Consider the following 17,128-nt stretch of genomic DNA (forward strand, 5'->3'; position numbering starts at 1 on the left):
ATGTCGCCCGGCGGGTGACTGACGGCGCGTCCCAGCCAATGGGGCGGCGGCCTGGCCCCAGCAGCGCGGCGCTCCGTGTCCCGCCCGCCAATGAGGGCGGGCGGCGGGCGGGACGTAAACTTGAACTTTATCTGGGCATGTGACATGTTTTTAAAGGACTTGGCACCTTTTCCCGTCCCCTCCCGGGTGCCGCTCCGTGTCACCGGGCGGCGCGGCGCGGCGCAGCGCAGCGCGCCTCGGGCGGGCGGGCAGGCGGGGGAGGGGGGTGAGCGCCGCCCGCCCCGCCGCTCCGCGCCGCCCTCCGCTCCGCTCCGCGCCGCCCGCCGCGCCGGCGGGGGCTCGGGGACGCGCCCCGCCGCAACAGGTACCGCGGGGCCGGGGCCGACGCGGGGGGCAGCGGGGCCAGGTGCGGGGCAGCTCCTCTCCCCGACCCGCACCGGGAGGTGGGGCTGGCGGGGTGTGGCGGGGTGGGTACTTCAGGGCTCGGCGCCCCCCCCCCCCCCCCGTGCCCTCCGTGGAGGGGGGAGGTGTCACGGTGATAACCCAGACTCTCTCTGCCGTGGGGGGTGGGGAGCGGCGTTTGCACGGAAAAAAGCGCTTTTCTGTATCGCTTGGGGGTCCGGGCGGCGGGAGGGAGCAGGCGAGGCGGGCTCGGCCGAAAGCGGGTTTGGGCTCTCAGGATCCCTCCCCCCCCCCCGGGCCGACCCCCGGCGGACGCCTGCGAGAGAGGGAGCTCGCTCGCTCGGTCCCGGGCACTGCCGGGTTCCCCGACGCGTGACGATCCGGATTGTACCTGCGGGAAGGCGGACGCGGGGGGGGACGCGGTTAGGGGTGCAAAGCGGTGCCTTCTGCCCGTGGAGCTGCGGTGATGCTCCATATAGCGTAGGGCAGATAGGGAAATAAGCGTGCGCGCTGCCTGCGTGGTTGTTAACACGCGTGTGTGTGCGGGGACGGAGGGACCACCCCCCGCCGCGGGGGCCCGCGTCCGGCTCCGCTCGGGGTCCGCGGGCGGCGGTGCCGGGGGCCGCGGTGCGGGGGGCCGCGCCGGCAGCCGACCTGCCCGTGCTGCCAGCCGTGCTCCGCTGCTCTGGAGAAAGGGGGGAAAACCCCAGCTCATCATTGACGATGAAACTCTGGTCCCCTGGGCAGTTTTATGTCAGCGAAGCGGCTGGCAGGCAGTGAAACTTAAAGAAAATTTCGTTTACAAACACCGAGAAATAAGAAGTGGGTGGTCGCTTGAGCTATCGGTTTAGTTTTTATGAAACTGGATTTACTTCAGATTTTCCCGTATCTAGGTGACCTTTTGGTTGCAAGGATACCAGGTACCATTTAATTTTTTTTATTTGACTGTTGCTGCGAAACTGGTTTCATGCCTGATTGATCGGAGACTTGTACTGCAGAGGACTTGTTTGTTGATATGTTTGGGGGTGAAATATATAACTTGCAGCGTCCGAGTACTTGTCGGGGGGGTCTAGAGAAACTGCTGTGCTCATAATATAAACTTCCTTCTGCAAAATATTAGACATAGATGGTCTTGGTTCTGATATGTAACACGATTCAGCTTCTGTTGTGATCCGTCGATGTTTTAGCCCACAGTCAAATTCACTTAGTGAAAGTTAGTAAAAAGGCATGTTTGTGCAGTAGGTGAAGTGTGGATACTGTGGATAAACATGCTAGTCAAGTTGTAATAAGTTCTGCTTAGACGAACAAAACCAAATCCTTATGCTATCAGGAACCCGTGAGATGATTATTTGGTTCTACTATCCACCGAGGCGCTCGGAGGTGACAGAAACCAGCACTCCCAAAAAATCTCTTTGCTGCTGCATTCTTACTAATTTATATCTGTCATTTTAAATCAAACTTCTACCAGGCCACAAATAACCTCTCTGCTGTTTTTTGATCCTCTCGGATATATTTACCAGACAGTGCCTCTCTCTCTGGAAGTGCAGGACCAGGGCATTTTCCTTTACTTTCTTTCCTTTGTGTGACCCAGATTTTTATTTGCTGAAGTTTTAAAGTATGCTTGCCTATTGATTATGTGTGAAGTTTGAAGTTTACTGCTGTGGGAGAGATGGCTACAAAGCTCGTGCACGAGTGTAATGTTAGGCCTATAACTGAGATTTCCTTATAGGCAGTGGTTCTGCTAGTGGTTCTGAGGGTTAAAATTCACTTACATCCTAATTCGAAGCCTTAACTAAGTTTCCTCGTTTTCAGAAATGCTGGTCACTCACAGCTGCAATTGATTTTTCTAGGAATTAGGCTTGCTCAGCACTTAAATCAGGGGTAGGTGATTATCTGGGAGTGACTTTATGTGAAAGTAGGCACTTCTGTCTGAAAATTTTAGGCTATAGGAATGTGATTTGATACACATGATGATGTTCTAATAAAATTTGTGCTTGAGGGGAATGTAGGCATAGGGCCATAGTTCTAAGTAAGAGCAAAGAAGTATTTGAGTCATTTATTTTAAGTTTGGTTTGGTTTTGTATTTTTGCTTGAAATAGCGTTTTTAAGTAGTGTTAAGTAAAGGGATTAAACACTAAATTAAATATTGGAAAATTAATACATTCTGAAAGGAAAAGATATTTGCATAATATTGATATTGTAACTATTGACACTTGAGTTTCTACAGTTCTAATGATACTATGAGCCAATTCCTTAAAAAAAAACCCCAACTGTTGTTACTTATATGTGATTTTCAGAATAATGGAGGCTAGGTCGTGCATTTTGCTCCTTGCCTCGAGAGAGTGGCATGCAGGATGGGAGGGGGTTTTTTAGGGTCTATTTTAGAACAAGGTTTACTTTTCTTTATATATTGCTCTTGCTGGCTGCCATGGAGGTTTGCAGAATTACGGATCCATTTAATAGCCACGCATCCCCGCCTAATCCGATCTCCTTCCTCTGTGGCAGAAACGGTTCCCATTCAACTTTTGCATTGCTTCTCTCCCTGCTCAGCCCATCCTTCATGTCTCCTCAGGTGGCTATACAAGCAGGTTGTATAGCTGTGAAGGGGCAGGTCAGCTCCCAGCCTCTCAGAACTGCTGCTTCCTTCTAAAGCTTCCTTGTTACGCTGGATGATGAAGAGAAACCCTCTTAGCACACCAGCCTCCCTTGCTTTGCTGTCCCTGTAGCATGGCAGTGGAAGGTCTTTGGAGGCGCAGAGCTGTCCTTGGAGGAGCAGAGCTGTGATGAGCAATTTCAATGGGATTTACATCCTGCCTACCACCAACATGTCCTCCTTTCAGGACCTCTCTGGGTCCCCTCCTTCCTTGCTACCCCCTTCCCTTGTTTCCTCCCAGGTCCCTAGGTGAGGGGTGGCCCACGGTGCTGCTGGCACCGGCCACAGGGCTGTGGCCGGTGAGGGTGGGCGGTTGTTGTGCTGATGTTGCTGAGCTGTTCCTTTTGGGGCAGGGCGGGGAGCAATAATTTGGATCTTTTCTAACTGCTGAGCAGTTTTCTCTCGGAACCCATAGGGCTGTCATATCCATGACACCTTCTCCCTCGGTTTGATGGAAATTGGACAAATGGTTGAGAGATGATGGATGGGGCAGGGAAACGGGACTGGCAGGCAGACAGAGAGGAGGATAGACAGAGTGAGCGGATACGCCTCGTTTCCTTAGGAAATTAGGAAATTTCCTTAGGAAGTCACACTGTCCTGTCATTAATTTTACTTTTTTGTATATGTCTTTGCTAGTTATGGAGACAAAAGGATACCACAGCTACCCAGAAGGCTTAGATATGGAGAGACGGTGGGGTCAAGTTTCTCAGTCTGTGGAGTATTCTTCTATAGGTGCTGGAGAGCAGACTGATGACAGTAACTATATGGAGATTGTAAACGTAAGCTGCGCTGCCGGCACTTTTGCAAACAGCAGCACTCAAGGAAACAACAAAGAAAAACCTGAGCTACTCTCCTGCCTGCAGCAAGACAGCAGTCAGCCTGGTCTTTTGCCCTCCGACATCAAAACCGAAACGGAGTCGAAGGAGCTGTCGGCAACAGTGGCCGAATCCATGGGTCTATATATGGATTCGATACGAGATGCCGATTACCCCTACGATCAGCAGAACCAGGGGAGCCCAGGAAAGATCTACCAGAACGTGGAGCAGCTGGTGAAGCTCTACAAGGAGAACGGCCACTGCTCTTCTCCCCTCCACAGCGGCAGCAGGCCCTTGAGGTCTTTGATGTCGGACTCCGGGAGTGCTGTGAACGGTGGTGCCATGCACGCTATTGTCAAAAGCCCTATCATGTGTCAAGAGAAAAGCCCTTCAGGCTGCAGCCCTCAGAACATGGCTTCCTCGGTGTGTAGTCCTGCGGGAGTTAACTCTGTGTCCTCAACTACTGCTAACTTTGGGAACTTTGCCGTGCACAGCCCCATCGGCCAGGGAACCCCTTTGTCGCGCTCACCGAACGTTGAAAACCGGGGGTCTATGTTGCACAGTCCCGCACATGTTAGCAACGTCGGGTCTCCGCTTTCTAGCCCTATAAGTAGCATGAAATCACCGATTTCTAGTCCTCCCAGTCATTGCAGCGTGAAATCTCCCGTCTCGAGTCCCAATAATATCACTATGCGATCTTCTGTGTCCAGTCCTGCGAACCTGAACTCGAGGAGCTCCATTGCCAGCCCTTCCAATGCCAATAATAGGTCCACTCGTTCTAGTCCAGCGGTTAGCACTGTGGGATCATCCATCTGTAGCCCCGTAAACAACTCCCTAGGATTCCCGGCTTCCGGCACGCCGGCGGGACCTAGCAGAAGCCAAGATACAGTTCCCAGTCCAGAAACAAAAGACAAGGTGCTCAAGAACTCACGTTTCCTAAGATGGAGGAAATGGAGAATGCCATCTCCAACAACAGTCAGATGAACCTTGTTCAGTTCATAAAACCCGAGCCAGATGGTTCGTTCGGCAGCGCGTGTATTGGTGACAGCAGCAAAATAAACTCCGATTCCCCCTTTTCAGTACCAGTGAAGCAAGAGTCGGCCAAGCATCCTTGTTCTGGTGCCTCTTTTAAAGGGAATCAAACAGTAAATCCTTTTCCATTTACAGATGGCTCGTATTTTTCTTTTATGGATGACAAAGACTATTACTCTCTTTCTGGGATTCTAGGACCACCTGTTTCTTCGTTTGATGGAAGTTGTGAAGGTAGCGGTTTTCCAAATCCAGGCCTACGTGTGGGAATTAAGCAGGAGCCTGACGATGGCAGCTATTACCAAGAAAACAGTATACCATCCTCTGCCATTGTGGGTGTAAATTCAGGTGGACAGTCGTTTCACTACAGGATCGGTGCCCAAGGCACGATATCTTTGTCGCGGCCGGTTGCTCGAGAGCAGGCGTTTCAGCACTTGAGCTCGTTCCCTCCCGTCAGCACGCTAGTGGAGACCTGGAAGTCGCATTCAGAGTTGGCCTCCAGAAGAAGTGATGGGTATCCAGTTCTAGAGTACATTCCAGAAAACGTGTCCAGGTGAGCAGGCAAATTACTTCTTTTTTTTGTCTTTTTTTTTCTTCTTTTTTTTTCTTCTTCCCCTGCATTAAACAAACAAGGTGTGAATTAAAATGGGGACCAGGGCGATATTTCTCAAGCTGATGTGTAATTCTTTGTTTGCATTTCAATTTTTATCATTAGATTTGCTGGTTTCTTGCTGTATTTTACTCTGCCTTTAACAAAAACAAAGTACTGGCTTTAATATTTAAAAAGAACATATCATATTCTATTGTTATTAGATTTGAAAGTGTAGCTTTAGTATGTTTATGAGCTCTTACTACTATAAACGTTGTTTTTCCCATAATGAGAGCTTAGTAAAATTGCTCTCGTGTGTCCTATAATGGTTATTCGTTCTTAGCTGGTGCTTGAATGTGTTGTACCTCAGATGAAATACTGAGATGAGGATAAGAAAACGATAGTGTCGGGAATCCGTTTTTGTGAAGATGCATGGTTACAAGTTTGCACTGGACTTCAACTGGTTAAGTTTAAAAACTAAACCTTACAAGCCTGTGGCAACATATTATTTCTGTAGTTTAACTGTAGGAACATTTGGTTTGTATATATAGAAAAATGCCTCCAGAAGGAGGAGGGCTGTTAAAACTTGACGCATTTGAAAGGGATAAATGGATAAACTGATCTCCTGATTTTTTGGTGGAAGAGAAATATGCAAGTGTTATTTGAATTTGTGTTTCTTGGCTGATTCGTGGAAGCACATACTTCTTCAGCAAACAGGTGTGTTAATGTATCTCATAAAGGATGCTTACTTTCATAAACTATCTAGTTTCATAGTCAATATTACAAATTATTAAGTGCATCTGACAACATGATTGCGTTAGAATAGTTACATAGCCTCTTCATGTGTCAGAGAGGCTCAGCAAAGGTTTGTGCTAAAGCTCAGCAAAATAGCCAGTAACAGGATTTGCATTTACCTTTCTCAAGTCTTTTTTTCTCATTGTGAGATACGCAACTGCCCTCAGTGAATGAAACTCCCCTATTCTTGGAGTGGGGTGAAGAGGATGCATAATGTTTTCCATATTTGTATGATGCTAAATATTTCTGAAAAAATAGTGTTGCAGTGGAAACCATAATAGCTAAAATAATGATGCTTTTGAGGAGGGAAAACAGCCTGTCTACACACGAGGAAAAAAAGACTTTAAGTATTTCCATTTTATTCTCAGATCTGTCCAGTACCTCTACAATCTCCTTATCGTTTTGCAAGCCATACTTCACTTTTTCTTTGGCCATTTCAAATGTGGTCTCTAAAGAATGCACTTTTTAATATATCTTTCTCAACTTGAACGGGCTGTATCCCACCTTCATGCTGAACTTTGCATGTAGCTGGATGTTTGTTATCATCCAGGCTTGGCTTAAATGTGCTTTCTTGGATCAAGGAGGATGAAGTTACTGTTTCCTAGTTATTTTACCTGATGAAATTTTCATAAATTGTGTTATTTATATAGTGAGAAAGGTTCACTAGAAGAGTGATGGGATGCCTGAAAATAAAGACCCAATATTTTACTGCCTTTGTGGTTGAGCATTGTTACTCGGGCAAGTAGCTCCTGCCAGCCGTGAGAGCTTTTGCGTAAGTGCTGCTTGCGCTGAGTCAAGATTGTCATCCATTGCAGGGACAGACACAATAAACAGGGAAATGCTGGTAGGAGCATGGTTGTCATCAATAGCTGTGTTTTGAATGACAGTTTCTCGTAAGGCTTTTGAAGGAGTCTTCTGATCGGACATTAGTCCACAGTAGCTCTTCTGATCTATTTACCTCTAGACCAGTAAATGGATAATCTGTGTCATCAGGCTTGATGATGACACAGGCTTGATACACTTTTCTGTCTTTGTTCTCTAAGCTGATATCTCAGTAAGATATGCAGGTGAGTGTAGCTGTTACTTTGCCGGATTGAAATCCTGAAATTGTTAGCACTCAGAGCTATTACTGCACGTGTGGAATTCTGTTCAGGTGATGGAGATCTGCAGGGTTGTGACAATTCAGGCATCCTAATCTGTAGTTCAGATTAGGACATGTCATCATTTCAAATCTCTTAACTCAGCCCCGTTATTGAACTAAATAGTTAAATACTGGAGTACTGTGTTCAGCTCTGGGGCTCCCAACATAAGAAGGACATGGACCTGTTGGAGCGAGTGCAGAGGAGGGCCATGAAGATGATCAGAGGGCTGGAGCACCTCTCCTATGAAGACAGGCTGAGAGAGCTGGGGTTGTTCAGCCTGGAGAAGAGAAGGCTCCGGGGAGACCTTATAGCAGCCTTCCAGTACCTAAAGGGGGCCTAAGAAGAAAGCCAGAGAGGGACTTTTTACAAGGGCATGTAGTGATAGGACAAGGGGTAATGGCTTTAAACGGAAAGAGGGTAGATTTAGATTAGATGTAAGGAAGAAGTTCTTCACTGTGAGGGTGGTGAGGCACTGGAACAGTTTGCCCAGAGAGGTTGTGGATGCCCCCTCCCTGGAAGTGTTCAAGGCCAGGTTGGATGGGGCTTTGAGCAACCTGGCCTAGTGGAAGGTGTCCCTGCCCCTGGCAGGGGGGTTGGAACTAGATGATCTTTAAGGTCCCTTCCAACCCAAACCATTCTATGATTCTAAATGTTGCTCTTAATCTGCTTGGCCATGGCTTTATGCTAACAGGTGGAGCTGGGGACCTGTGCAAAGCTCTTACAAGTTTGAAGGTAAATTCATGTAGAGGTCATTTTAGCAGTACAGATTTGAATGCGTAGATGCCTGCTCAGATATTTGTCTGCTGATGAGACAGTCATAAAAACTCAACATAGGATGTCACACATGTAAAAGCTCACTCTTGCTAATGAACCTCGAATTGATCTTTACTTTTCATTTCTGTACCGCATTCCAGCTAAAACAGAGGAAATCACATGCAAGTTTGTTCATGCTTCAAAGTGTTGTAATAAAACACACATAGTTTAAAACCATGTCAGACCCAACGTCCTGAGGTGGGTTTCACTGTCCCGTGTCAGCATGGTACTGTGTTGTGGTTTGACCCCAGCCAGCAACTAAGCACCATGCGGCCGCTCACCCCTCCCCACTCCCAGTGGGATGAGGAGGAGGATCGGGAGAGAAAAAAGTAAAACTCGTGGGTTGAGGTGAGAACAGTTTAATAACTACAGTAAAATAAAATATGTTACTAATTAATAATAATAATAAATAATAATTGTAATGAAAAGGAATATAACAAAGAGAAATAAAACCCAAGAGAAGACAAGTGATGCACAATGCAATTGCTCACCACCCGCTGACCGATGCCCCAGCCACGATCCGCCCCTCCCGGCCAACTCCTCCCCGTTTATATACTGGACAGGATGTTCTATGGTATGGAATACCCCTTTGGCTAGTTTGGGTCAGCTGTCCTGGCTATGCTCCCTCCCAGCTTCTTGTGCACCTGCTTGCTGGCAGAGCATGGGAAACTGAAAAGTCCTTAAGATAAGCACTACTTAGCAACAACTAAAACATCAGTGTGTTATCAACAGTATTCTCACACTAAATCCAAAACACAGCACTGTACCAGCTACTAAGAAGAAAATTAACTCTATCCCAGCTGAAACCAGGACACATGGGGATTGCAAAGTCTTCCTTCGTGCTGTCAGAACAGTGGCGTCGCTCCTCTGCACTCTACATCTAAACCAGGTCCTTGTTACTTCCAGTCAGGTTTTTTTCCTGATGTGTCAACCATATCAGGCATCATACATTTTGCGAACCTCTACGGCATGTGATTAACCCTTCAAAGTCTGCAATATTTTAAATTTTCTGGTATACTAAGTCTTCATCTTTTTTCAGGTATACTTATCCTGCAATATAAATTGCTATAAGCAAAGACTAAGGTGAAGGGAAAAAATAGGCTACATGGTTCTCTAAAGCCAATAGATGACCGGCATTGAATATATCTTGTTTTGGCAGCATTATTTTCTGAACCTCGACATCTTACCCTTTTTAGACTGCTTCTGATTTGCAGCTTATATGGTGAAAAGGCGTGGGTGACCAGGAATGAAGACGACTTTAAACACTGAGAATGACTCTTCAGAATATCAGTGTAAAAAAATTAATTTTTTTTCCTATTAGAATATCACATTTCTTGAGTCAGTTATACTTCCTGATAGTGTCTAATAAACATAGTTTAGGCATTTAAAATGCCTTGCTACCTTATTGACTGTGCCAAGTACCCACTGTCAACTAGAACATTTCTCTTTCTTCTTCAGTCACTTTTATTAGACGTGCACAGTTATGGTTCTTTTTAAGTTAGTTGGTGGTTACCTTCTTTATAACAGTGCAACTTGTGTTTGGGGAGCAAGAGCCTCTTAAGCAAAAACAAGTTCCGTTATTCCCTTTTAAATGTTTTTCTTTTGCTCATGTGCATGCAGAACATGTCTTTGTTTTTGAAAGATTTTTGTATGTTTAATTTTTAATAGAGTGAATCATACCTGTCTGTCTGTGCGTATAGATCCCCCCTTCGTGAATGACATTTCTAAGAAATAATGGTTTCTAAACTAAACAATAGCAAAGTGGGCTTGAAAAAGGAGGTACCTGTGATTGTGTGATGTCATTTATGAAAACCTGCGCTACGAATCCAGATAAGATTTCACTTTAAGGTGATTGCTTATCTGAATGAGGGTACCAGCCTAAGCCTCATGATCGTGCCAATTATGCAATTTTCAAAATGGCCTAGGAAAATGTCATGGTTGCTTGAAACAACAGTAAAAATTGAGGAGGATGACCTTTCTGCTGCATTAGCTCTTACCTAAAGCTTCTTCTGCAAATGTGCGTTTTCCCTCTAATTTCCGTATTAACTCATGTATGTAGACATACATACTTGCTTTTCTCAGCAGTTGTGGTGGAAACAAAGGGCTGATAGTCCTACTGTAATTTCTTCCTAGCAGTTCTGCTGGTGTAATCCAGTGTGGGATGAATTCACAAAGTTTGATGTGTTATTATTTAAAAAGTTTACTATTTTAACATAAATTGCATATGTTTATCAATAATTATGTTGCAATTGTCATTCAGGCGAGGACATTTCAAAACAGTGTTTCATGATATTTTACAGTCTAATTTATGCCTGTTAAAAGGAGTTGAAAGACTGTCATTGACTTCTTAGGATTTATGGTCAAATCTTTGATCAAACATTGACAATATTTTAGGGACTTCTTATACCTACCTGTTCCTGAGCCATTCACATGGATCAGCATTTTTTTCATAGACCCTACTTGTAGCAGCCCTCAAAACCCCCCACCCAATCCAACCCAAAACAAAAAACCAACCCAACAACATGATCTTCATTTACGTGTAACCTTTACTGACTTGAATGGGTGATTCTGGTTAAAATCTGATTTCAGGCTATTGCAAGTATTTTTGTAAATAAACTTTTATGTTAAATATTATCTAAAATAGTCACTTACTAGAATTATACCTGCCAGAGAGATAAAGGTCTGGTAAATATTATTTTTAGAATTTATGAATGGCCTTGACCTCTGTTTGTTTGCTGATGGACTTTATGGGAAAAAGACCATGCTGTTAAAATATTCTCCATGCTTGGCAGGACTGTTTTCCCCTTTAGCTTCCCACAAATTTACTGTGCAAACTTTTTTCACCAATGATTCTTTCATCTCGTAGACCATAGTCTTAAATCTGTACTTTTTCTTGTCTCAATTTGAGAAGTTATACTTGTTTTTGTAGGTTCTTGTATAATTTTGTGTAATTTTTAACAGCTCTGGGTATAATCTTGATACAACAGGGACCTCTACATATGTATGTCTTTATTTCTCACTGAAGAAGTTAGGAGTCTGTATTAGTAGGTCAGGCCAGGAGGCCTAAAGGTTCTCCTTAGCATACCAGCATGCATTTAACAGCCTTATACTTTCTATAGCTTCCTTTGTTGTTATTTTGTTGAGGGTGCTCTTTTTTGTTTAGCTCTTTTTATTGCGGAATTCAAAATCTGTATAAAGTATCTGTTGAAAATGTGACTGCTAATGATGCTGTATTTTCCCTTAAAATTATACACGTCAATTGACTCCTGTGCTGTGGCAGTGAGAAGTCCACATTGCTGGAAAATTGTGTTCCATAAATGGGTGGAACTTCCAAATCTGGGGAAACGAGCTCCGTTGTCAATCCGTATGCCAATATCTAGGGGTTGTTTCTTTCTTTGTGTGTGGGGGTAAGTAATGTTGTGTATTACTAAAACATTTCTATTGCCAGTTGATACCACTGAACTTTGCAATACTTGACTGTTGGAAATCAGTTTGCCATAGTTTATTCTGATAATAGTTAATAATTGTTTCCTAGCTTTTATATCACTTTTGGTGATTTAGAATCCCACTATGATATCTGCCTTTGATGGTTTTCTGAAAAAGGGGAAGGTGGGATCACCTTCATGCACAGATTTTAGCAAGCAGAAGAAATTTTGATTATCCATATGCCAACAGTATGGATCAGTCCATTTTCATGAGGACTGGAAGACACTGATGTCTGAAATATGTACTGTGTAAAAATCTTCCCATCCTATTTTAGGGGATATGCGTTGCAATTATGCAGGTAAGCATGCGTAGGGATTGCTGCAGTGGTATCAATACTCGTGCAGTACTCATATTGTCTGCAGAGGGAGTAACTTGTTAAGTTGTGGTTCAGTAACCTGTCCTTAACCAACCAACACTTAAGCATTGATGGAACTTAAACTTGCTGCAAAGCGCTCTGCCAGGCTGAATCAGATTTCTAGATACGTATTGGTGCTTTGCTGAACCCAAGCTTGAGTAGCAGTTGCTGTTCGGTGTTGTTTGTAGCTGAATGATACATTGTTTGCAGCGGCGAAGTACACTGTTGGGCCATGCCTTGTCTGGTCTGACTCTGGTTTTGCCCTTTGTTTGGGCACGTTGTATGTGAGAGCCAGGTCAGGTTCCTGATCCAGTTCACTCTGAAGCTCTAAAAACCAACAGGTCAATGCAACTTGGTGAGCAGCATGGTGTGACACAGACATGAGAACAAACTGAAGGGATGGAAAGGGAAAGGAGCCTATGAAATATCCTAAGACGCGCATTTCTGCTAAAAGATAATGCGTTGTCGAGCCATAATCTCGGCGCTTGTATTTTCAGAGTATGTTTTTAAAAGGCAGTTTCTGGTTTTTTACCTGTATGTATTGAGTCTTCAAACAGAGTTGTAGGAGCTGGAATTAATAATGGACTGATTTAAACCAAAACTTCGGTGGAGTGCTGTGATTTCAGATGTAAGCTCTAAGAGGCCAGAAAATACCACAGTTTAGGATGAATATAGAACCATAACTTGTTCTCTGGCAAATGTGTCTTACAATATGGCTGTATAAGAGTGATAAAAATGGTCTGACAAGGAAACTAAAAAGAGTGTGTGAAAAACAGGTATTAAATACGTCTAAGTTTAGTACTTTTATCAGTTTTCACATGCAGCTGGTTGCTACACAGTGCTTGGTGCTCAGCATATGAATTACTTTACTTCAGCTGCAGTCTCCTCTGAGTGAGCGAGATCTGTGGAGAAAAAACAAGGAATATTTCCATTGTGTGCAATTGTCCAAGTCCTTGCAGCATTATTGGGCACGTTTGAATGCACCCTAAATAGACCATGGCATGATCTGACTGCGTGCTGCCCTACTAGTGCAAACTGCAGCGGGAGGTCACCGTCTGTTGGGCCCTCACGAAAGACTTCTCCTGCTGGAGCCACGTTGGTTTTGCTGCTGGAGGAGACAGGCTGACCTTGGAGGAAGGCATACTTTTTTGATTTACGCTACAGGGGAAGGGATCGTAGGTCAGGAAGGCCCTGTTTATCCATGCCAGCAGTTCCCAACGTAGCCTGCTCCAGTACCACTACTGGCAAGGGCAGCGGCAGCAGCTCTCGGCTCTGTGCCGGGCTGTGCATGTGTGCAGGAGGAGGCACTCCCTTCTCACGCTTGGAAGCAGGGTGCGTGCACATCCTTAGTAATATGCATCTTTCTGTTCAGGAACCCCAGAGTTCTACAAAACCTTGAGAGTTGATTTACTTTCAGGACAAAGTTTTCAAATAAACTGTCTCTTTAAATGGGAAGCTTTGACCTTGTTTGTTCTTGGGGGTTTTTTTTGCAGCTGAGGGTTATTAACATGGTTTACCAGAGCTTACCAATGTGTTTTCTGAAAGGATGTGATCTGGGTGGTTGTCTCTCTCTGCTTTACTGAAATCAATGCTGAAGGATTTAAAACACAAAAACTAACACCCACACACACCCCCACCCCCCCCACCCCAACCAAACAAAAAAAAAAGCTGCTGAAAACCAAAACCATGCTGTTGATGATTCTGGATTCTTAAAAGTATAAGTAGCACTGGTTGTATCTATTCAGTATGTGAACAAATATTTTTGCTAGACACTGTTTCTTCACTGAGTTGTATTATGGCAGAAGTTCCCACATTGGTGGTAGGTCACAAGAAAATAACTTGAAGCTGAATTTTATTTCTTTATCTTAAACCATGAATTAAGCTCCTGCAATTACATTGGAATGTGTTGTTAGCTGGTTCCTAAATTAAATTTCTGTAAATCTGTAATCTGTAAGCTGCATATTTGCGTCATGAACAAATGATAGCTTAAATTTCATATTTGGAGGTGGGGTAACTTAGGGTTAATATATAAAGGTATTTCTCTAAAAAGAAAAAAACTAAACTTTGGTTGGAACATTTGAGCAGAAACAGAATCAAGTATTTGTGAATAATATGTAAAATGGCTTATAGGAATTTGTACGCTCTCCTAAGATGCATGAATACGCTGCTGATTGTGGTTAGTGATAATTAATAATAGATCAAAGAGCTACAGCCCTGAGGTTAAAAAGCAAATTTCAGACTAATTGCTGAATGTTTCTGACAATTTTTATATCGCTTCACTCATTTCCATTCTCTCTTCTAAACAATACTTTCTGCTTGCGTCTGGAGGTGAAATAACTTTTTGAATGGGCTTTCAGGCTAAAATTTGGACTGGACACACGAATCTTTTCTGTTTTGCTTTTCTTTCCTTGTCTGTTTTTGAGGGGCGCTATCCCAAGTTTCTAAAAATCGTGGCTTGATAAACCAATTCCCTAGCAATTAGGTTTCTGAAAAAGACATTAAAAAGATTTGCCATCTTTAATAATGTTTTCTGAATCTTTTGGATTTGGGAGAATATGTTCCTTCCATTTTTGTGTGTGTGTATGACCATTTCAGGTTCATATTCAGTCTTAAGTCTACAAAATAAACACGTATTTTAGAGGTTTATTTTGGGCAGTGTAATCTATCAGTGGTCTGAGAGTTTTTAATCACAGGTCAGAACTGGGAAGTAAGTAGCTATGTTCGTCCTGACTAGGATTTTGGCTGCCCCAGCTGTCTAACTATAGGGTCTTGCTAGCGTTTTTGGCAATGGTTTTCTGAATACTGTGTTGTGCTAACATGATAGCACAGTCCTGTGAAACCCATTGGTACAGTACTTCATTTCTTTTGTTTGCCAGCTGCTCTTCTCTACCTGCCTCGAAGGGTTGGGATGGAGGGTGCACAGAAACTGTCCCCGTCTTGGCTTGGGAGTCCCCCAAGGAGATTGGAGCAGTTCTCTAGGCAAAGCAGTGCTCTGCTCAATTAATTTTTAAGTCATGCTTTGCTTCTTGATGGCAGATCCAGGCCATATAGGAAAAGGGGCAGCCGCTGAGTTTGGCTGGTATGAGAAGGGACTGAAGCGCCCGCACCATCAGAGGTGCGTTGCCCTGCCGTGGCAGGCAGCTGCCTCGCCCGTGCATCCCTCTGAGCTTGCGCAAGACAGCCGCGTCCGTGTACCCGTGTGAATGCGTCACCCGGCGTGTCCTTACTGAGACCTGTGCTCTCCGAGCCCTTTGGAAACCTGGTTTCACAACTGGCTAGCCCCGGTTTACTCTGGCAATGTCTCACCTTGAAAAATCAATCATGTTTGTATCTTTAGCTCTGTGTTAGTACTGCTGCAGGTAAGAGAGTGGGGAGGGGGCTCTTTTGCAGGTGGCTCGCCGTATTCCCCATTCAAACACGGCCACTTGTCTGACTGAAGCAAGGCTGGAGGTGGGACCTGGTCTCCTAGTCAAGTTTCATGTCACTGCCCTCAGACTAGGAGCAGGAAAGGGATTGCTTCTGGAAGCGTGCCTTAAGGTCGGGGCATCAAGGCAGCAACCTTTATTTTCCCTCAGGAGGCTTGAGTTCAAATATGATCTGCTTCGAAAGGTCGGAGATCTCACTTTTAGCATTGCTGAAGGCTTGTCTCTAGAAACCTGTCATGCACTTCAGCATTTTTGAAGACTGGAGTGCCAGGGACCTTGCAAATGAAGGTGGGTGGGAAATTTGCACTGTTTCCAGGCAGACTATCTGAGCTGTCAGCTTCATTATTTTAAACTAAATTAAATTTGTGCTAGAGAGTGCAGTATGTTAGAGCAGTTAGGGAGCTCTTCCTCTAATGGTAGCTTCAGGTCTACTTTGCTAGATCTAACTTCGTTAACTTCCAAACTGTTTGGATAAATTAAACCCAAAACAACAAACACCTTGCACAGGTGTTGATCCTGGGATATGTGAAAACTTTCTGGAAAAATTAGTCTCATTTGAAGACAATATAGTATTATGTTTGCCATGTCTAAGGATCAAGGTCCATTCTTTTTTTTTTTTTTTTTTTTTTTTTTATTGTTTAGTAGAAAATAAACACATGTCATCAGTTCTGGCCCATTGGTCAAGGGATGCACGCTTCTGGACCGTTGCAGGTGTCGCCTTTCATAACTAGCAAGAGGTCTTGTCCCACAGTTGGGCACAGTCCTTTGTTATGTGCATGTCCATACATTTGGGCAGTAAACCTGCTCTCTGAAGCTGTGCACAGCAGGGGGCTCCTGCAGCTCTCCCGGCACCCCGAGCCTGAGAGGGCGAGGACGGGATGCCCTGGTGGGATGCTGTGACGGAGATCCTCTTCCCCTGTTTCTTGGGGAATGCCCCCCAGATGGTAGCCTGTTCGCTTGGGTTTAGGGTGCACCGTGTTTTGTTTTTGTTATATTAGTTTTAAATTTGTTTGTTTTTGAGCACTAAGGCTTTCTTAAGTTAATAATTAAATATTGGCCAATAAATATTCCTTAAGGATTAGAAAAAGTTACTGAATGTGACTGGCTAGTTAAAATTCTGCATTGAACCTTTGTTGCAGACTGCCCCACTGTAAAATGCATCAAGTAAAACCACATTGCTGCAGGATTAGCTCTACAAACCCTATACGGCTTTACCATACTCTTCCTTAAGATATGCGGTGGCAAAACAGAATAATTCCAATTGATTTGATTAGGATTTTTAAATCCTTATTTTAATCTGAATCCATGTAAACTAGCTGGAAGATGAACAAAGTGGGGGGGTTAGACGTGTCAGCTTCTACTCAGTGTATGGAAGTAAATATTGGAAGTGGTCCAGAGCTTTATGGCTGCTGCCAACTAATGACATAAGATAATGTTGCAATGAAACAATGCACTTGATTTGCACTTGTTTCCCAACTAACCTTTCTGATTCTTGAGACTGCTTGGAATTTATGTTTTTGAAGATTTGACAGTAAAAAGGAGATTAGGCATTGAAAATTTTGACTGATTAAATACGCAGTAATGACAACTTCAAACTGCACATGCAGATAATGAGATAAAGGAC

General features: G+C 44.2%; 1 protein-coding gene across 1 annotated transcript in view; it reads left to right on the forward strand.

Moving 5' to 3' along the window:
- Positions 1-330: 330 nt before the first annotated feature.
- The window catches only part of NR3C2 (nuclear receptor subfamily 3 group C member 2), a 214,836-nt gene continuing 198,038 nt past the window's right edge, over positions 331-17,128 (forward strand). The window contains 3 exon segments of the mRNA XM_050895297.1: positions 331-364; positions 3,692-4,780; positions 4,783-5,452. Of these exon segments, the coding sequence (XP_050751254.1) occupies positions 3,694-4,780; positions 4,783-5,452 (1,757 nt within the window). The 5' untranslated portion in view covers positions 331-364; positions 3,692-3,693.

Source organism: Gymnogyps californianus, chromosome 4, assembly GCF_018139145.2.
Source record: "Gymnogyps californianus isolate 813 chromosome 4, ASM1813914v2, whole genome shotgun sequence".
Lineage (NCBI taxonomy): Eukaryota > Metazoa > Chordata > Aves > Accipitriformes > Cathartidae > Gymnogyps > Gymnogyps californianus.